Genomic DNA, 21,909 nt, shown 5'->3' on the forward strand with positions numbered 1-21,909 from the left:
TTTTAGGCAGAGGAATCTGTGGGCAGAGGAGTGGTGTCTGGAATTGGCCACAGCGGGTTTGGCCTCATCTTCCCATCTACAGGATACCAACCTAACACCCCTCCTGGTGCTGTGGATGAAAAGTGGTACTGATTAAGAGAGGATGAACCATGGGAGGTACCCTAGAGATTTCATTGCTCTGCCCTTGGACCAAGCACCCTTGAGACCTGTCCCTGCCTGGGCCCCTTCGGGTCTGTTTGACTTTCCCATGGCCATAGGCCATGCATCCTCTATCCTGCCTGGCTGGTGGCTTGTCTCCCTGCCCAACAGCTGGTGTGTCTGGGCCTATTCTGGGCCATAAGCAAGGATTTGTTCTGCATTTTCTGAGCATATTGAATTCATTCATTAAGCTGGAATGTTTGTTCTGGGATGTAAAGAACTGTATGTATTTTATAAATACATGCTTAAAGTGGCTGATACTGGAAGGGGGGCTTGCTGGAAGCTCCAGACCTTGGGTCCTGGAGGGTGAGGTCGGGGAGACTGGAACCCCTGTCTCAAGGGTGTGGCATAGATATGACTCTGTGGTCTACCTGGTGGGAACCTGAACCAGAGCTGGGACCTGGGACTCAGGTCTCAGATCAGCGGAGCCAGTCACTGCTGTGTGGCCCTGGGAAAGCCTCTCCCTTCTCTTGATCTCCATATCTCATAAATAATATACAGCAGCTAACATTTATCCGGTGTTTACCGTGAGCTAGGTACTGTTTTAAGAGCTTTTGGCTCTTTGGAGTAGATGCTATTGTGACCATATTGCAGATGTGGAAACTGAGGCTCAGAGGGGGGAAGGAATTGTCTAAGGGGGATGGACTAGAGCCCTCTAGGGTCTCTTTTAGCCTTGATCACCAAAGAATCCATTAATCTACTGTTGGTTGGGGAACCATCCAACTTCAGTGGGAACTCCAGCATGGAGTCCAGGACCCACCATTTAGAGTTAAGGCATAACAAAATGCTAGTGATAATGACGAGGATGATAATGGTGGTAAGATTATTAGCATATCAACTGCTACTGTTTACTGAGATTATACTCTTTGCCAGGCATGACTTAAATGTTTTGCATGGATTATTCCACTTAACCCCATATGGTAGGTTATGCCCATTTTATGAATGAGTAAATTGAGGCATGAAGAGGTGAACTATGTTACCTGAGGTCATGAACTAGGGAAGAGGAGGAGCCCAATTTTGGACTGAGGAGTTCTACCTCTAAAGCCCATGGTCTTACTCATTGCAGTGGTCTATGACATCATCAAAAAATGGAATTAGTGATAGTACCTTTTGTATGGTTGTTGTGGGAACCAGATTAAGTGCTTAGTATAGGGCCAGGCTCATGGTGAGTATTACTGGACTTTTCTTGGGTCACAGAAAACAGCTTCAAAGGAAATGGTTTGAATGAAGGGGCCCAGATTGAGTGACCCCCTGCTCACCCTGCCTTGGTGGGGGCACGTGGATGTGGAAAGAGCATCAGACTAGGGGTCAGGTCTGAGTTTGGTCCTGGCGTCTGCCTCACTGGCTGGGTGCTCTCGGGCAAGTCGCTCACAGACCTGCTCCCGGCCGACTCCTGGGCCTTTGCTCCTGCGGTTCCTCTGTGTAGATGGCCCAGATGACTCATTGTTCCAGAGATCACCTGCTCTGGGGACATTCCCATGCAGCTTCACATCCAATGTCTCATTTAATCCTTTAAGCATCCCCGTGGGAGGGGAGCAATCCCATTCTATAAACAAGGAAACTGAGACTCAGATAGGGGCACTTGTTCAAGATCACACAGCCATGCTGAAACTTTGGATGTCCAGCCTCCAGTTCTTCCCACAATTCCCCCTTACCCCAGAGGTGTCACATCAGCTGTTATTCACCAGCCTCCTGATCAAATTAATCTGGGAGACCCCTGCACCTGATCTCCTCCTTTTGTAAATTTCCAATGCGTATCGGCATATTTAAGGTACTGAGAAGTCCTGCAGGAGAGAAGCACATTTTGCTGGGTTTAATCTGATGTTGCCCCAACCACAGAACCCTCTGTTCTCAGAATATCTGTTCATATTCCCCAGAACATGGAGGAACACCTGTTAGGAGTGGTCACTATAGATTGTGTTCCTAACTCATTAGCAATTTGTAAATGGCTCATTGGTCAGGCCCTGTTAAGAATAACCTTGCAGATGGACAAACCCCTGAGCATGTGGGCAGCTTTCCCCAAAGCCAGGTTGGTGAATGAGATGTCCAGGTATAGAGGGCTGCATGATGCCAGGGGGCAGCAGGAACATTCATTCGTATTGGCTGTAAGAGGCAGGAGGGTATGTGAAGCTCTGTCCTCCAAGAACAAGAAGGTCACATTCTCCATAGTTCTGACAATGAAAATTTGCTGGATGTCCCTCAGCAGAGAGCCGTCTGAATTGGGCTTGCTCCAGGGCTTGCCCTTTCTGATCCACTTATCCTTTATAAGGGGCAGAAATCCCAGAGTGTAATTGTGATGATGAGTTGACGTTTATTGAATATTTACTCATAGAGCAGATCCTGTGCTAAACCTGCTACACATATGAGCTCATTGATTCGTCACACAATGCCATGGGGTAGGTCCTGTTGTTATTCCCATTTTACAGAAGAAGAAACTGAAGCTTCCCAAAAGTCGCAGGGTTCTAGCAGTGGCAGTGGGATTTGAACGCAGGCCGTCTGTCTCCAGAGATCTGCCTTTTCCCTCCTTGACCTGTAGTAGCGACAGACTTTGAGTGTCTCTCTTATCTCTTACCACCAGCCAGTCTCCTTCCTCAGTAGGACCAGAATTGTCAGCCTCTGTGTGAGGAAATGTGAACCGGCTGTACCGGTGTTATAAATAAGTCCCATAATGTTGAGTAATTCAGCAGCAGCACGGCTGTTGTTGGAAGGAGAAATAACTTGGTTATTAATAAATGCAGGACACTTCAGTCATTGATAGTGATTGAACTCATGGTGGATAGGGGAAAACAGCCTGGGTGCTTTTCCCCTTTTTCTCTTTCTCTCTCTCTTTTTCCTTTTGTAGTGGGCTTAAAGGCCAAAACCTGCCTTTCTATCTCAGAAACTGTGCAGTTTTGTTGCTTTTCCCTGCTCCTTCTTTTTTTTTATCTTTCTTCCATTTTCTCCCCATTTGTTCTCAATCAAATCCCAGCTCTGCCTCTTACCAGCGGAACGACCCTGGGCAAGTGACTCAGGTGAGGCAATTTGCCCAGGGTCCCGTGTTTAGGTGAGGGCTCTTTCAGCTAAGCTAGTATCTCCTAAACAAGTGTCTCATGGAACATTTGACTTGCAATATACTTTATAAAAGCATTCTGAGGCCAAATAAATCTGAGCAGAACTTCCTCCTCTTTGCGATTCTGGAGCTATATTTTAAAGGCTCTGAAAAGTCCTGCCATTTAGAAACTTGTTTAACCAAGAATCTGCTAAACTGACTTGACAAAGATTCATTTCTTCCCCAGTAACACTGATGAATATCCCATGGAACGATTGCTTTGATGGGCCACTTTGGGAAACTCTGTCCCCCAATTGTACAGGCTCTCTGCCCTGCTCCACGTCCCTTTTGTGGCCTAGAGAGTTACAGACTCAACCCTACCTTGATAAACACATTGGCTGGAACCAGACCTCACAGCAGAGATGCACGTGACTTCTGAGGAATAGTCAAAAGGCAAAGAAACCTGAGCAGTGTGCTCAGGCTTTGGCTCCCCTCCGGAGAACCTTCCTTTGGCCTCATTGATTAAAGGAAAAACCAAATTGTGTTAAGCTGTAGTCATGCTTGGTCCTTACAGCCTCTGAGGCCCTATCTTAGCATAAGTGCAGATGCCAAGGCAAGGATTTAAGGGCAAAATGCTTATGTGGGACATGATCCCAGGAAGCACTGGGAAGGAAGCAACTTTAAAGGGTGTGGTATCAAGCCAGCTACCTCTGTAGGTAACAGGCTCAGTCCTGCTGGGGACCTCTAGGAGGCAGTATAGAACAGGTACCCTGAGTTATTCCACCCTTGGGGTGAGGAACCTGGGATATGTACCACCAGTTACCTTCAGTCATTGGTTGAGAGCTGCTCGTTTATGAGCAGAGCAGGTGCCAGCACCAGAAAATGCCCTTAAATGATAGGAAGCATGATAAAGGCCCTAAAGGGGACATGGGGCAATGACAGCTCTGCTCTAAGTCCACATACATCTGAGCTACAAACCCATACTTCTGTGAAAGCTCAACACAGATTTCAGGAGGCCAAGGCAGTTTTTCACATCGCCACACCCTGGTTTCCCTTTGACTAGATCTGGGCTAAGTCTGGAAGTGGACATACATGATACCAGAGGCATCTCTACCCTCATGCCACTGGCCGGGGAGTCCAGGGATCTGTATTCAAGTTCTGTCTCAGCCATTAATGTGTTGTGTGACTTAGGACAGGGTAGTTTCCCTTTCTGTGCTCTGTGGTCTCTACCATAGAATAAGGCTTAACAGCACTCACCCTCCAGAGTTGGGACACCAGCTGAGGTGGCACAGTTGTCCTACCCTTCAATGTGGACACACTCTGGTGTGTATCCTCCAGCCCATGGACCATTTGTCACTAAGAATAATAATAGAACTGGGATTTGCAAATTTTTTTTAAATAGAGGAGACTTAAGGCTAGGTGGTCCCATCTTATATGGATTTTATTTATATAAATGCAACCATACATGCAAAGGCAAATGTGAAACTAGTGGTACCAGATACATTTCTTTTCATATGCCGTGTACCCTAAAGGCAAGCCACTCATTTGCCATGGTACCACTGGAGGGAATGCTTGCTGAGTTGGACTGGTGGAGATATGTTGAAATACTGTATTTTATGGGCAAAGTAAGAGATTCTTAAGGGTAATTTTAAGGCCACTTGATTTTTTGCCTTAGAGTCTGACTTCAGAATAGTACCCTCATCAGAGGAGATACCCCTGCATGGAATGATGGTTAAAATACTGAGTTTTGGAGTCAGGCAAACTGAGTTTGAATCCTGCCTTCTCTGCTTATCAGCTGTGTGATCTTAGAAGGTCACTCTTATATGGCAAATGGGAATAATCATACTGATCTCATGAGTTGCAGAGAGAATTAAATGGGTGTGTTCAGTGTCTGCCATGGGGCAGGTGTACAGTGCATGCTGTATAATATTATGAAATTAGGGTTGCCTCTGTAATACTGTCAGGCATGTGCATTCTAATTCTTTTTCTTGGGTAGATGAGACAGAAGAGGGTGAAAGTTGGGTACAAAGGAGTGTTTCCTATAGACCAACATGTGTCCTGTGTAATTCTTACGAAAGAGGAGGTCGAGAATCCCTGGAATAGCATGTGAAACATTGAATTGACCCACTGGGCCCATGGGGTTCCTGTTTCCCACCAATAACCAGCAGAATGGGAAATTGACTGGCAACCAAATGCACACACCTGGGATGATCTCTGCACTTAGCTTTGAGATTATCTTGCGCAATGCTTCCTTACCTCTGGAGGGTGGTGAGAAACATGCTTGGATGTGATGTGATGCCCTGTGGAGGTGGGCTGGGGCAGGGAAAATCCAAAAGCCCCCTCAAGGAGTTCCTCTGAAAAGCCAGCTCTGTTCTTTCTGTCTTTTCCATCTCCACCTGTCCCTGTCTCTCTGCCTCTCTCACTTTTTTTTATCTTTTTTTTTTTTACTTTTTTTTGTAGCAATATATATACAACTCAAAAATATTCATTTAAATACTTTCAAATGTACAATTCAGTGGTATTAATATCACCAACATCCATTACTCATACTTTTTCATCCATGTGCAGAATGAGGTTGGACCCCTACTTTATACCATCTACAAAGACTCACTCTAAGTAGATCCAGGACCTAAACATGAGAACCAAAATGATAAAACTCGCAGGAAAAAACATAGGGATAGACCTTCGAAACCTTGGATTTGGTAGTGATTTCTTAGATATGACACCAAAAGCATGAACAACAAAAGAAAAAATAGATAATATGGACTTCATCAAAACAGAAAACTTTTGTATGTCGAAGGACATTTCAAGAAAGTGAAAAGACAACCTACAGAATGGGAGAAAATAATTGCTAACCATATATGTGATAAAGTTTTAATATCCAGAAATGTATAAAGAACTACAACTCAACCACAAAAAGACAACCCAGTTTTTTAAATTGGCAAAGGACTTGTTTCATCTTTTGTTTGCTCTTTGCCTGTTGTTGCCTCCCTCTGATGTAGAAGGCCATCTCTAAGAGCTGATTGTCTGGAAGGGTGTGGGAAAGGGGAACTCAGAAGTGTTCTCTTTCAAATCTTGGACGATAGGGGATAAGGGGGATAAGGAAAGTGGGCCAAGTTGGCCATCAGTGAGAAATAATCATTCCTTCATTGATTCATTCCTTCGTTTTGTCATTCCACATGTTTACGGAGCCCCTCCTTGTGCCAGCTCTGCTCTTACTGTGCCCTCATGCAGAATAGCAGGGTGGCTTCCTGCACAGTCTGAAGGTGGGAATCCTCGTTCTACCTCTTACTTCCTGAGCCATTTTGGACAAAAGACTAGACCTCACAGAGTCAGTTTCTGTATCTGTGAGTGATCTGAGAGGGTTTGTAGGCGATTAAATGAAATAAGGCTTGGAAACTAGGAAGCATCCAGCACAGTGCCTGGCACGCAGTAAAGCCTCAGTGCTTTGATGGCTATCGTTCGTTAAATGATGGCTCTGTGAGAGGAGGGAGCCATCTGTTTGTGGGGTATTTAAAACACCCTGTCTCCTTGGACACTGAAATCCCCCACCTTGGCATGTTCTGAGGTTTCCCACGATGCCCCTGGCTTTGGGGTAGGTGGGTGGGGAGGCGCTGAGCCAAAAGTGCATCCACCTTTCCATGGAAGAGAGGTTACTCAGGCAGCTCAGAACCCCTGGGGCATGACCCATATGCTAAGTGCACCAATTTATTATCCATGCCACATGGCCCCTTCCTGATGCAGGAGAGACACCTGGAGGAGGAGCCTGGGTGGCATCCAGCATTGGGCAGTCTCTGCTGGGGGTGATTGCTGCTTGGTTTTGCAGATGAAGGGAACTGGAATTTGATCAGTACCTTCTCAGGGACAAACGTTTTGCTGCAATTTCATGTGTAACCATCTCACTGAATCCTTGCAACCCTATGAAGAGGTGTTAGTGACTTTTTATGATTCCATTTTACAAATGAGGAAACTGAGGTTTAAACGGTTCTGCCAGTTGAGGGAAGACTGACAGCTGGAAATGGAAGAAATGGGAATTTGACCTAGATCCTGTCTGGCTCTAACACCCACATCCTTGCCCAGGTGCCACAGTGGGGTTCTCCACCTCAGGAAGGCTTTGATCTTAGCCCGTATCTGAGCGAAGGTGGAGGAACTGGCCAGACTTCAGGCAGCTGGGAGAAGATGCCTTTTCCTGAGGGAGCCCCATACATGCCTAGCTTGAGTTCGTTGGCAGGGTGCTTTCAGCTTCATCTGGGAACATCTGTCTTAAGTCAGCCAGGATTTAGTGAGTCCAGCCAGAGTCCATTCACTGCTCTTCTTTTCAGAGATAGCAATTGCCAATTCCCTTAATGACTTTTACCAGCTCAGCAAGGCTGCGGAAGGTCACTGCAGTTGGGGTGTGGGAGACTCCATTTTAAAGAGCTTTGAGGAAGGATGATGGGCTAGGAGAGGGACAGGGCTTCACCCGCCTAGGGAGTTATCTGCTATTAATTCACTTCCAGCCCCCATCACAGTGAGATGAATGTCTCATTCAGTGCTAATAGTCTCTAACACCTCTCCCTAATCCTCATCTCCCTTTTTAACAAAGACAGAGCAGGTTTCAGTCTCACAGGTAATGTGATCCTATTAGAATCTAATGACATTTTTGTGTTCATATTATATTTATTTATACTTTCCATTTATGGCAGGTGATAATGGATTCTCATTTAAGATAGGGCTGAAGCATTTCTTTTTATAACATATTTGTTTACATGAGAAAGATAAATGAGTCCATTTAAAAGCAGTTCTTATCTTGGGTCGTAATAGTATGGCAAATATTCTAAATGTGGTGTGGACGTCTGATTTTGGGGAAACATCATCATCACAACCATTGTCACCATCAGCATTATCACCACCGTCACCAGCATCATCACCACTGTAATTATCACCATCATCATCATCACCACCACCACGAACATCATTGTTTTCATTACCATCATCATCACCTTCTTCTTCATGGTTTTTTGTAAGCGGCAGGACTTTTTTTCACTAGTCGTGTCACTTCTCACTTCTCTGAGTTTCAGTTTCATCCTCTGTAAAAAGGGGATACTATTTTATGGTCCTCTTGTGATGAAGAGTGCTGAGTAACTGGCACATGGTAGGACCTTGATAAACAGTGGCTCTTTGTGATGCACCCAGTTACTGGGGCCAGATCTTCTTCTCCCTTGGTCAGTGTCAGAGTGCCAGAAAGAGGTTCCACTCCAATTCCAAATTTGCCATAAGCTAGGCTGATTCTTCAAGAGGTTTGCTTGGAGAGTTGGCCCTCATGATTAAGAAATCTCTTTTGGCAGCTGTGATTCTTATTTCAATGAAAGAAACACATTTATGGGAAGATTAATAGATGGGAAAAATTATTTAGGGATGAAAGTGTTATTTGTTTTAACAGAATTTTATTTATATTTGGATTACAAAATTAGTACAAAACCATGGTAGAAAGTTTGGAAAACACAGACTCTCCTCACCCAGATGCAACTGTTAACATTTTTATTATGTTTATAGAAGTTTGCTTGATTTACACAGTTGACATCATACTAGGGTACAGTTTTCTAGCTGGCTTTTCATTTAACAGTCAACTGTAAGCATTGTCCACCTTGTACTAAGTCTGTATTGCTAATTTTAAATGACTTTTTAACAATCCATAGAGTCACTCCCCTTTCTTCTTCAACCTCATCTGGTACCCACCCCCCTTACATTCTTGGCATATCTTTAACACACCACACTTGTTTCTGCCTCAGGACTTTGCAAGGCCTCCTTCTTCTGCATTTAAAGTTCTTCCTTGGTTCTTTATGTGGCCACCTCCTTCTCATCTTTCATATCCCAACTCAAGTATCATGTCCTCAGATCAAGCCCACCCTTATCACCATTGATATATAGCAACTCCCTGCTTTATTTGCTCCATAGAGAGAAAAAAAACTATAATCTTATCATTAGAAATTATCCTATTTATATGTTTGTTTACTTACTCATTCTTACTCCCTCAGTAGACTGCCAGCTTCACAAGCACAGGCACCTTGTTTGTCATACTCATCACTGATTAGCCAGAGCTCAAACAGTGCCTGTCACTTTGTGGGAGCTCAGTAAATATGTGTTGAATAAATGGGCAGCTGCTTGGGTGGTTTAGTTGAATGGATAGGTAGGTGGTTGGCAGAGGGTGGTGAATGGGTAGATGGGTAGATAAATAGATATGTGGGTAGGTAAATCATATTTTTACTAACTATTCCCCAATTCCACATTCAGAGTATTGCGCATGATATTTTTAATTGCTTTGAAAAAATGAAAAATGCAAATGGCGAGTGGGTAGGTTAAGTGTGTCTCTTGGGACACTTAATCTCTGCCCAGGGGACCGTCCTCTGGGGACCCAGACCTGAGAATGGGTAGTCCCAAGTTTGGGCAGGTGGCGAGATTCTCTGAGGTCCTCTAGGGTGCCCACCCATCCCATGCCCTGGACCTCACCACCATCCTTGTGCTTTGTCCCTTGTGCAGTGGGCCGAAAGCAGTTCATGCGGTTTGAGTGGGCAAACCATGCAGCCGAAGCCCTGGGCTGTGAGTACGAGGAGCTGAACACAGCCACCTTCAAGCACCACCTGCGGCAGATCATTGAGCAGGTGACATCTGGGCCAAGCCGGCGGGGCCTTGAGGATGAGGAGACCAGCTCAGGTACTGCTCCTGCTGCCTCTCTGGGTGGGCTGGGTCCCTAGTAAGCCAGACCCTGAGGACACAGCAGCATTTGCTCACCCATTCATCGAGGATTTATTGAGGGCCTGTGCTAGTGCAGGGGAAGCCACTCTTGAGTGGAGGAAGTGGACATGGTCCCTACCTGCATGGTGCATTAGGACAAATAGATAGCTCTGCCCATTGGTCACACAGGCTGCTGAAATGCAGGAGGGGGCTGTGGGCCATGCCAAGGGACTGAGGCATTTCATTGGATGTGATGTTTGTTGAGTCCCTTTAAGGTAGAGCTAGGAAGACTGACCTTCCTGTTTTAGGGGCAGGAAGAAGACCAATGTGGCTGGAGAGGGATGGGAGGATTGTAGGAGATGAAGTTCGAGAGTGAGAATCAGGTGTTTTAGTTTCCTCGCTGCTACAACAAATACCGTACAGTGGGTTGGCTTAAACCATGGACTATAGTTAATAGTACAATGATGAAAATGTTCTTTTATCAACAAATATACTACACTAATGCACGGTTTTAATGATAGGATATGATATTGGAAGTCTGTATTTTATGCATGATTTTTCTGTAAGCCTACAATTTCTCTTAAAAAAAAAAGCATCTAACAACAACAACAACCCACAAAATAAACAGGAATTTATTGTATTGGCTCACAGTTTTAGAGACTAGAAGGTTTGCTTTCTCCTGGGGTTGGTATCTTCTGGTTGGCCAACAATCTCTGGGGTTCCTTGGCTTTTCCATCACATAGCAATGTACATAGCGGCATCTTCTCCTTTCTCTTTTGGGTTCCATTGACTTCCAGCTTCTGGCTGCTCTCCGTGGCTTCTCTTTCTGTGGTCTTCCCTATAAGACCTCTAGTAATAGGATAAAGACCCATCCTGATTAAGTTGGACCACACCTTAAGTGAAGTAACCTCATCAAAAGGTCCTGTTTACAGTGGGTTCACACCCACAGAAATGGATCAAGATGAATAACATGTTTTTCTGGGGTATATATTTCCAAGCCACTACAGGGGATCAGATCAACCAAGAGTTTGTAAACTGGGGTTTTTATTCTGAGATTGAGGAGAATCCATGGGTTGGGGGTGGGGATTTTAAGCAGAGGACTTATGTGATTTGACTTACATTATGAAGCTTAGCCCAAATGAAGGTTGGGCAGTGAGTAGAAGGGAGACCAGCTGGGAAGCTGGTGAGAGACAGTGTGGCTTGGACTAGGGAAGTGGTGGTTGAGATGGGAAGAGGTGGACAAATTCAGGATATAGTTTACCAGTAGAGATGATAGCATTGGCCCTGGAGATTAAGGCAAGAGGGGGACCAAGGATGGCTTCTAGGATTTGGGCCTGAGCATCTGGAGGAACAGGGACTGCTTTTAACTGATGTGGAGTAAAGGCAAGAGCACCTCCTATTTCACCTGCCAAGATGAGAGTTGCTAAGCCCCAAGTGTGCAGCCTTCTACCAGTCAGATGGTTTGGCTGCAGGAAATGAGGTACAAAGGGACCTTCTTGGAGCCCAGGGGTCTCTGAGAATTCTGTGAGTAGTTCTCCTGGGGGCCCATAGAATCCTTGGAGCTGCTTCACCATCCAGGGACTTCACCTGGATGGCTGGTTTCCTTGGACTCCCCTGGCCTTTTTTCTTTCCTTCTAGGCTTGTGCTCTACTGTGAGCTGTGGTCTGCTTAAAGATCACCCCTCCTTTCTGACACACACACACACAGACACACACACACACACACGGCTTTGTGAGTATGAGTCAACCTCTCTGGTCAAGATCTCCAGGGTAGATATTTAAGCAGGCAGGGGACCAGCAAGTTTAGGAGAGATACTGGGAGGCTGTGGGTTGCCTAGCAACAGCCCAGGTTGGGGGTGGAGTTAAAGGAGGGATGGAAATGCTCTCAGGGCTATAGCAGGCTGACTGGAATGTACAAGTAGAACTCTTTCTCTAGACCCTAAGTGCCTGAAGATTTGGAAATTGTGTTTCAATTTCTGTGGATGGAAACAAAGAGTAAGGATTTGTGATCTGATTCCTCCGACACCTCTCACCTCAGTTTGTAAAATGCACCCTCATCAAGGCTGGCTGTTTTAGTGGGATGTATTCAAACTATTCCAAAAAGTATTGTGGTTTTTTGTGGTTTTATTGTGTGTGTGTTTTTTGTTTTGTTTTGTTTTGTTTTTTGCCAATTTGAACACTCGGAAGAATGTGGGTACCTAGAAATCCTTGTTCTCTGAATATTTCTTTAGAACAAAAGCCTGGGGTGAAACTGTTAAGTTAAAGTAGATGAACATTTTAAAACTTCTTATGCGAATTGCCAAATTTCCTCCAGTAAGAGGAAACATTTACTGAATGCCTACTCAGGCACTGGGCATTTACAGGCCAACAAAACCCGACAGTCCCCATCTTCATGGAACACTCAGCCTCCATGGGGGAGACACAGATGAACAAAATAACCACATAAGTAAAGATATGCAGCTCTAAGAACTATAAGACAAAACTGAGAAATGGCCTAATGGGAGTTGGAGGGGTCTGATCAGGGAAGGCCTCCTTGAGGAGGTGACATTCAGGCTGATCCACAGTGGATAATCAGGAGTTGACAAGAGAATAATAGGAGTTAAGCAGAGAGCATGTTGGAGAGGGTGGTAGGATGGGGTTATGCAGGCCTCTGTAGCTCTTAAGATATTTGAATGTTGCCCTAAAAGTATGAGGATGTGATTTCAGCAATTGGGAGGATGGACATATGGGGATTTTCAAAGGGTAGGCAACCCTCGGCTGCCTCTGTAGTGATGTCCTTGGCCTCAGACAAAGTTCTGATCATGGACATTGGTCCTTTCCTCCTTCCCAACAACAGGGCTCAAGATGACAGGTGTGGAGTGTGTGGAGGGGATGGCCTCCGGCCTGTACCAAGAGCTCTTTGCTGCTGTGATCTCACTCATCAACAGGTAATGGCAGCCTTTGCTGGGCACCAAGTTTGCCTCCTGCAGGCACACAAACAACTCAAGCATGGGGTGGTTTAGCAGAGTGGATGTTTGATCTGGAGAGTGCTGGGATAAATTTCCACTGTGGCCACCTATGGGGGCCATGTGACGTTCACAAATCCATTCACCTCTCCAACTTTGATTTCCTAATCTGTAAAATAGCTCTATTCCCCAGGGTCATTGGGAGGATTAAAAGAAGTAATGCATTTAAGTTACTTTTTCTAGTAACGATGATAAAAATACCAATAAATGTCCATCAGTTGCTGAATGGATAAATAAAATGTGGCATGTCCCTACCATGGAGTATTAATCAGCCATAAAAGGAAATGAAGTCCTGATACATGCTACGACATGGATGGACCTTGAAAACATTATGCTGAGTGAAAGAAGCCAGACACAAAAGAACAAATTTTGTATGATTCCACTTATATGGAATATCCAGAATGAGCAAATCCATAGAAACAGAAAGCAGATTGGGAGTTGCTAGGGGCTGGGAGGAGGGGAAGGGGGAGAGGGGACTGCTTAATGTGCACGGGGTCTCCTTTCATAGGGGTGAAATGTTTTGGAACTAGATAGAGGTGCTGGTTGCACAACATAGTGAATATACTAAATGCCATATGGTTAATTTTATGTTACAGGAATTTTACCTCAATTTAAAAAATGCCGATTATCAAAGCTAACAATTTTTTTTAGCACATCCACAGAGCCTGCACTCATTGTTTAACTATCGTTTAATACATCAGCCCATTTTACAGATGGGGAAACTGAGGCACTGGAGGCAGAGCTGGGATCCAAACACAGTGCTCTATCCCCACCTCATTCCGTGGAATTTTCCTGAATAACCTGCCACGTTGCTCTCATCCATTTGTTTCCCTAAATTTTCCAGCTGGGAACAGGGAGTGGCTGGTGTAGAATTTAGGTGTGGGCTGGGGTTTGTCTTTGAAATGTGTCTGGGGGCTGTGGGCACCAGAAGCCTCTACTTTATATCACCATGAGTGACGCTCTGAGCCCACCTTTCAAAACCCTTTAAGCAATTCTGTGGGCCGATCCAGAACACAGCCGAGGGCTTTCTTCCCTCCTCTGTGAAAGCAGAAGGCATAATTAGGTTTCCAAAATTCTGTTAAAGTGATGGGGCTGGTGCATAGCAGCAGAGTTGCCTTGGTTCTCTGATGTTGCAGAGATACAGAATCAACTCTCTGTATCACAGCTGGAGCAGTTGCCTTCTGATACCACAGATGCATTATCTAGAAACCAGGGGTTCTCAGAAAGGGGAGTCCTGGGAGTGGAAAATGAACTGCTGGGAGAAGGCCAAGGGTGGTGGCTTGGTTTGAGTTCTCAGCATCTGCACCAGTGCCGTGGGCATTTTGATGGTCACATTGCCCACCTACCACCATTTATTGGGCACCTACCAGGCGTCTGGCTTTCCCAGCGTTACCTGACTTCATCGTCATGCTGTCTGTGTGGTGGCTGCTCTTGCTAACACCATATTATGGATGGAAAAATTGGGCAAATAATAAAGAAGAGCTAAGGTTCAAATTAGGGGCCCTTCAAAGCTTATAGCTGATCATGTTAATCCTAGCAGATTACATTTATTGAGCACTGACTGAACTCCTGACCTTCCCTTTGGAACAATGAGTGTCTTATCACATTCAACTCTCTACCAGCCCTCTGATTTAGTCTCCATCATTAATCCTTTCATGGATGAGGTGGCAGAGGCTCAGAGAGGTCTAGTGAATCTTCCAAGGCACACAGCCCCTACATTGCAGAACTAGAGTTCAAGCTCAAGTTTGGCTGTTATAAACTTCTTAACTCCTGCATTCTAATGTCACTAATCCCTGCTCTGCCCACCCCACAGAGTTTTCTACAGCATCCATTAGGGTGAGAGCTTGGAAGAACTTTGTAAGCTATGAAACAGGACAAAATTGTTTTTTAATTTCAATATGTCACTGGGGAAAGAAAAGTAGGCTCTAGGGCACAACATATAGCCAACTTGCTGTGTGACCTTAAGCAAGTCATTTCACCACTCTGAGCCTGCTGGTTAAGTAACGTATCCTAAAGACCTGCTGTGTCCATGGGTCTTGAGAGGCACTTTCCATAGTTTAAATCCTTACTGCAGCCCTTAGAATCAGCCCCCACACCATCATCATTTCACAGTTGGGGAAACCAGGCTCAGAGAGGTTAAGTAACTTGCCCAAGGTGACACAGCCTGTGGGGGGTGAGCCTTCTGGGTATCCAGATACACCCTGCCTGCTGCCTCAGTTTCTCCATGTCTTCAATGAGGGAGTAGAAGGCTTGGACCAGTGAGGCTTTAAGACTCCAAGTCGTGATGGGGCCCCTCCCCTCTCTCCCCAGATCCTTCTCCTCCTACCACCTCTCTACAGCCTCCATCATGGTGGTGGACTCTCCAGGCTTTCAGAACCCCCGGCACCAGGGCAAGGACCGGGCTGCCACCTTCGAGGAGCTGTGCCACAATTATGCCCATGAGCGCTTGCAGCTGCTTTTCTACCAGCGGACCTTTGCCTCCACACTGGAGGGATACCGAGAGGTACAGCTGGGCTCAGTGGAGGGGGTGAAGTGGGGTCAGGGAGGGGTGGAATTCTGGTCCTTCAAAGGCGCCTTCAGTTCATTCTGCTGCTGAACAAAGCCCTGACTCCCAATCTGGGACCCAAAGTCTCTGCTGCTCCTCATCTCTCTCTGTGGCCCTGACTCCATTGTCTGTTCCCTTGCATCCTGCAGTCGAGAAACATTAGGGAACATGGGGCTCTCCAGGGCTTTGCTCACAAAGGATTCCTCCTTTGGAATGGCTGTCCTCTTTGCCCACTTCCCCCATGCTAAAGCCTCCTCCGAGAGTGAGGCTGCATCTTTACCAATGTGGAAAGTCATTTACATTCTGTTGTTGGCTGAAAACAGTGGCTTAATCACCCTTTTGGAGCACAAGGTGGCAATATTGAACAAAGTTGAAGTTGCACGTACTCTGTAGCCCAGCAGCTCCCCTTCTTGGGAGACACCTTAGAAATACTGTGTGTGTGGACCAGGAAATATGTACAGGCCTGTTTCTGCTAGCCCTCTATTCTCATTTGTTAAAAAGACATGCTTAAATTGAAATATAGCATTTATACATAAAAGAGCATAAATCAGAAGTATACAGCCGAATGATTTTATCCAAATGAACAATTTCATGTAACCACCATCCAGGTCTAAAATACATCACTAGCATCCCAGAAGCCTTCTTCACATCCGTTGGTGATCACTACCCCCTGCTTCTTCCCTGAAGGTCTCCTTTTTGACTCCAGAAAGTGCAAATGACAAAAGATTAGAAATACCAACATTGTTAATCAATAGGATAATAGGTATTGATATTGAGGTAATTTCCTAGGTTGTAGCCTGTACAGCAATATAAAACAGAAGCATCAAAATGGGTAAACCTTGAACAAATGACATTGATAATACCTGGTGTCTGATACTAACTTTGTTACTTCAAAGCTGTGTGGCCTTAGGAAAGTCACTTAGCCTCTCTGAGCCTCAGTTTCTTACATGTAAGATGGAAATAATAGTACTCTTGTATCAGTTACTATTTGCCACAATGATGATGCACAGGAAACATAGTTGCTTAAAAAATAACCATTTGTAATTGCTCAGGAGTCTATGGGCTGCCTAGGTAGTTCTGGTCAGTGCTGGGGTAGCCCTTGTATCTATGGTTAGATGGAGGTAAGGTCAGTGGCTCTGATGATCTTGGCTGGGCTTTCTCAAGTGTCTGTGGGTCGTTTGGCCATGGGCTTATCTATGGCACGTGACTCCTCTGCTTCACAAATGTTTCATCCTCTAGTAGGCTAGCCCAGGCTTGTTTCCATGGCAGCTGGGCAGGGTTCCAAGAGAATGAACTTGAAGCCTGGACTTGGAAGTGGCACAGTGTCACTTCTGCTGCATTTGACTGGTCACATGAAGTTCAAGGCTGAGCCTTGATTCAAGGGGTAGGGGAGTAGGCTCCACTTCTTGATGGAAGAAGCTTCACTGTCCCTCTGCAAAGAACATGGATACAGGGAGAAGTAGGAACTGGGGTTATTTTTATCATCATTTTTACCACACACCCTAAAGGGGCTGTTTTGAGCATTTAATAAAGTAGGGTAGAAAAAGCCTAATCTTATTAGGCATTCAGTATATGGTAGCAGCTATTATTATATTTTCCCCATAGTGTTTCACTTACTTCTGATTATCAAGGTAACATTTTCTTTATTTAAAAACTAGAAAATGCACAGAAGTGTAGAGAAGCGGAAAACACAATCTCCTTATAGCCCCATCATCCAGAAGCAGCCACTGTTACTGCACTGCTGTGTGTTATACCAGTCGTTTTTTTGTGTATTGTTTTTTCCACAGATTTGCAATTCTTCTGAATACATAATTTTGTTGCCCCCTCTTTTCCTCACAGCAATATATTATCCACATTTCCCCACTCCATTGACAAGTTTTAGTAAATGCACATTTTGACAGTTTTTTCTGATTCTGTCTTAACTCCTCTTTGGATCTACGGTTAGTTTTCAAGTTTAAGATATCATAAATAAGGCTGTGATAAGCAACTTAGCACACAGGGCTGTCTGGACATTTCTAATTATTTTTATTATCATAAAATTTTTATAATATAGTTATAATTATGATATAATAATATAAAATAATTACAATAATATAATATAATAATGTTTATTTATTATAATTTTTTTATCCATAGTTTATGTTTGTTCCCTCCAGTACCTAGCACTCAGTCCAGCACTTTTTGGTTCTAGTAGAAAAGTCCGGACTAACAAAGCTCTCTCGATGATTGCTGATGGCAAGGTGAACAGTATCAGGAACATTGGTTTATAATCTTTCTGCTCAAACAAAGACCAAGGGGTGATGAAAGTCCTCAACTCTTTTTCCTCCTGCAGAAGTTTTCTTCTCCATTCTAGCTCACTGATAAAGCTAACTTTTAAATTCTGTGATTTTCCAGGAAGATGTTCCTGTGCAGTTTGACCTTCCAGAATCTTCTCCAGGGGCCACGGTGGCAGTTGTGGATCAGAACCCCTCCCAGGTAATATGGTATTCACTAAACCAAGGGTGTCAGATGTCAGATGCCACACAACCTTTTTATAGAAATACCAGCCAAGTTGAGTCTTTAAGCTACTAGTTCTCAACACTCTTTGCCCCAGGAATCACCCAAGGGTGGTTGTAAAACCTGATGCTGGGAACTTACCCCTAGATTATGCTTACTTGATCTGTGGGTGTGGTCTGGACAATGGGATATCTAAAAGCTCTTCGGGTTGAAGAACCACTTGTTTTATGTCTAAGCCTAGGAGCCTGTGGTCTGAACTAAAGGGATTTCGGGGCCAGTGGCTCCAGCTACTCTCTCCTAGAAGGATCAGATGTTGAGATGAAGGTGCTGCCCCCTGCAGAGATTGGGTCCTTAAAGAATGGGGAGTAGGGGGTGATGTATTCAGGCCCCTGACCTACCTTGGGGGAAGACAGACTTTAGGTTGGGAGATACCTGAGACTTGAACTCACTTTTTCCATTCCAAACTCCAGACCTGCACCTTTGCTCAATCCTTTCCCAGACCTGCCCTTGGCCATTTAACTTGACATTTTTGCTCCTTGTTTGTTGACATGAAAACGCTTGGGCTGTGGATCTTGAAAGATGTGGATCCAGTACTGGTGACCTCAGGCAAGTCAGTTCACCTCTCTGGGCCTCCATTTTCTCATCTCCTTCTTGGAGTAAACCCCTGAAGTTGTTGTGAAAGTCAATGAGAGACTGCCCGCAGAGTGACTGGCACAATTCTTGGCATGAAGTAGGTGTTCCACAGGTGACGTTTCTTCTGCCCTTTGACACCACAGGCTGCCCTATACCTTGTTCCTCATCTCCTTTTGGCCCAGGGTGTTTTTCAGGCCTTCTGTCGCTCACAGTGGGCAAAGCTCCCTCATGCATAAGCCCTGCTGGCCATTGACTGTGGGTGTGCCCTTCCTGGAATCTCTCTCTGCCTGGTTCCCCCCTCCCCATCAGGCCTCTCATTTGAGCCACTCCTTGGAAGGGGCAGGTTTGAGGGGAGCACTCAGGCAGTGTGGAGAGGACGGGATGTGGTGTTCCCAGAGCCGCTGGGCTGTGGCAGGGAATAGTTACCTTCTGAGGGTGAGGTGGGTGTCAGTTTCAACTCCAATAAAGAAGGCCCAGGACACCTGGGATCCTGTTCCAGTCCTGTGATGTTTCCAGGTGACCCTGGATGTTCCTAACCCTCTCTGGGCCCATGAGGGGTGTATGAGGGTGACTAACAGTCCTGGTTTGCCTGGGACTTTCCCGGCTTTAGCCTTGAAAGCCTCATGTCCTGGGAAGTCCCCCAGTCCCAGGCAAATGGGGACAGTTGTTGCTTTACACATCACATTTCCTCCATAACCACTCAGTGCCATTTTCGCTTGTGCCAGCTCATTGCAGGCCCTAAGATAAGCCTCTTAAACTCCCTGGGCCTCTCTCAGTTTCCCATATGTAAAATAATGGGGTCACCTAGATGGTCTCTGAAGCTCACAGCTAGATTTAAAATTCTGGGTCTGTGGTTTTGAACCAAGTACCTTCTCTGAAACAGTCTTTGAATGCTTATGCTTTTTAAGATTTTAGTTTAAAAAATATTATAAAGACTTCTAAGAGAAAGTGATGCAGATGAAATTAACCCTTTCACGTCTGGCTGTGCCCAAATAGACCAGTTGCCCTATGAGTGTCCAGAAATGCATGCTCTACAGGGTGCTTTCCTTCTGCCTGTGCCCATTCAGTCCTCACCACAGCCCTCTGAGGAAGGTATTTGTATTCTCCAAGAGAAAATGGAGGCTTGGAGAGGTGTGGTGAATTGCCCAAAATCACCCAGGAAGGGAGGAAGAGGCAGCATTTGCACTCCTTACAACCAAGAGGTTATGAGAGCTTTGGGGGCTTCAACAATGAGAGCTTGGAGGCCCACGGGAGCCAGGAGCATGAGCCAGCAGTGTTCTGAGTCATTGTGACTGGGACTCAGATTCCCCACTCTCCATCGGTGGGAAGGGTGGCCCAGGACTTGGCCTCTGTCTGGGATCAGGGCTCCTCAGTGCCCCTGTTTTTCCCTCCAGGTCCGCGTACTAGCTGGAGGAGGTGTCAAGGATGCCAGGGGCCTTTTCTGGGTCCTGGACGAGGAGGTCCGGGTGGAGAGCTCCAGAGACAGCGTGGTGCTCAAACGTCTATGTGAGGCCTTTGAGAAGAAAGGAATTGGGGCCGAAGGTAAGGGAGCAAGGAGTGAAGTCCAACCTGGATGTTGGAGTCTGTCTTGTCAGCTGTAGTAAAAGTCCTGATAAGGCCTGCTTGGGCTCTTGAGTGTAGAGATGCATGTGTATGTGCACATGTGTGCTTTATTGCTTATGTGTTCATTTATTCATGCTCCAAACACATGGAGCACCTCTCTGTGCTGGGTACCGTCGTATACAGAGAGGAACCATTTCCTCATGGGAGGAAAGATGATGGACTTGCTAACAGGCAAGCTCATTTGTGTGCAGTGAGTCTGAGATGACAGGGTATGTGGCACTCTGATGGTGTGCTTCAGGTAGACCTAATTTCTCTGGGAGCCAGAGAAGGCTCTCATGGGGTGGTACATCCAATTAGATCTAACAGATGCAGGCCAAGGTTGGAGAGGTCATCTGGGCTCAGACTGCCAAAGCCCTGGTCTTAACCCTGGAGCAAGGAGAGGCTGTGAGGAATTTTTGGCAATGGGAGGTTTGTCAGATTCCTGTTCTGAAAAGTTCACCCAGGTTGCAGTGTGGAAGGTGGCCAGGTGAGAGAGAAACCAGCCTGCCCCATGGAGGGGACAGTGAGAGTGGATAGAGGTGGGCAGACTCTGGAGGTATTTAGCAGGTAAAATCCATAGCACTTGGGGATGGATTGGGTTGGGAGGGAAGGGGCAGAGAAAGCAGAGATCAAGACACATGCTGGGACAACGAGGTCATGGGACTTGCAATTAGTCATTCCCAAGTTTGAGTCTGACTATCCCTATTTTCTGCCTGTGTGACTCTGAGCAAACCTCTCTCTCACTTGCTGCATTTGTGAAATGGGAACATGAGTCGTCCCTGGCCTCCCCTTCTCCACAATTTCTGTTAAAAGGATGGATGAGATAATGTACGTGCAAAGCTTTGTTATCAGCTGCAAAGTGTTGGAAGTGTTATTGATGAGAATGAGGGTGTTGATGGCAGTGAACATTATTCCTGATATTTTGGGGGTTGGAGGGATAGCATATAGCTATCCAGGCTGGGCACTGTGCCCACTGCTTAGTGCATATCATCTGGTAGGGTCCTGTCACATATTTAGAGGTAGATCTTCTTGTCCCCATGATGAGGTCACAGAGAGGGTGACTGTCTAAGGGCAGGTCTAAATCAAGGGTTGTCTGGATCTAAAACTCATGTAGTCTCCACTCCACCAGGGTGCCCTCAGACATTTAAGAAGACAAATGCAGTCTGAGGTCTTATCTGTCCTGACTGACTTGGGCAATCAGGACAAGGGCTCTCTCACTCATTGGTTCATTCAACAAGTATTTATTGAGAACCTAAAATGTGGCAGGCATCACTTAAGCCTTGGGGCTACGTCAGTGAACAAAAAAAATATCTGCACCCTCTTGGGACTGACACACCCGTGGGGAAAGGGACACTATGGCAATTAAGTCTGTAAGAAGAAGATTGAGGACCAGGATTCTGATTGAGGTCACTGAGGGAATTAGTGTTGGTCAAGAAGATGCTCATGGGCTTAGCCTGGGACACTCCATTTTGAGAGGCTGAGGACAAGGAGACTGAGAGGGAGTGGTCAGGGGGGTAGAAGGGAAACCAGGAGAATGTGGGAGCCACAGGATGAAGGCGCTCGAGGTTATTAAACACTGCTGAGGGCCCAAGTGGGGTGTGGGCTGAGGAATGACTCTCGATTTGGTGAGGAGGAGGTCACCGGTGACCTAGACAAGCTCTATCTCGGTGGAAAATCGGGGTAAACATT

The 21,909-nt window shown here is 45.7% G+C and overlaps 1 protein-coding gene across 1 annotated transcript in view; it reads left to right on the forward strand.

Moving 5' to 3' along the window:
* The window catches only part of MYO18B (myosin XVIIIB), a 256,547-nt gene that overhangs the window by 44,453 nt on the left and 190,185 nt on the right, over positions 1 to 21,909 (forward strand). Inside the window, exons 12-16 of the mRNA XM_037816981.1 lie at positions 9,746 to 9,919; positions 12,776 to 12,866; positions 15,255 to 15,447; positions 17,884 to 17,964; positions 20,013 to 20,160. Of these exons, the coding sequence (XP_037672909.1) occupies positions 9,746 to 9,919; positions 12,776 to 12,866; positions 15,255 to 15,447; positions 17,884 to 17,964; positions 20,013 to 20,160 (687 nt within the window). The remainder of the gene's footprint in view (positions 1 to 9,745; positions 9,920 to 12,775; positions 12,867 to 15,254; positions 15,448 to 17,883; positions 17,965 to 20,012; positions 20,161 to 21,909) is intronic.

Source organism: Choloepus didactylus, chromosome 23 (genome assembly GCF_015220235.1).
Source record: "Choloepus didactylus isolate mChoDid1 chromosome 23, mChoDid1.pri, whole genome shotgun sequence".
NCBI lineage: Eukaryota > Metazoa > Chordata > Mammalia > Pilosa > Megalonychidae > Choloepus > Choloepus didactylus.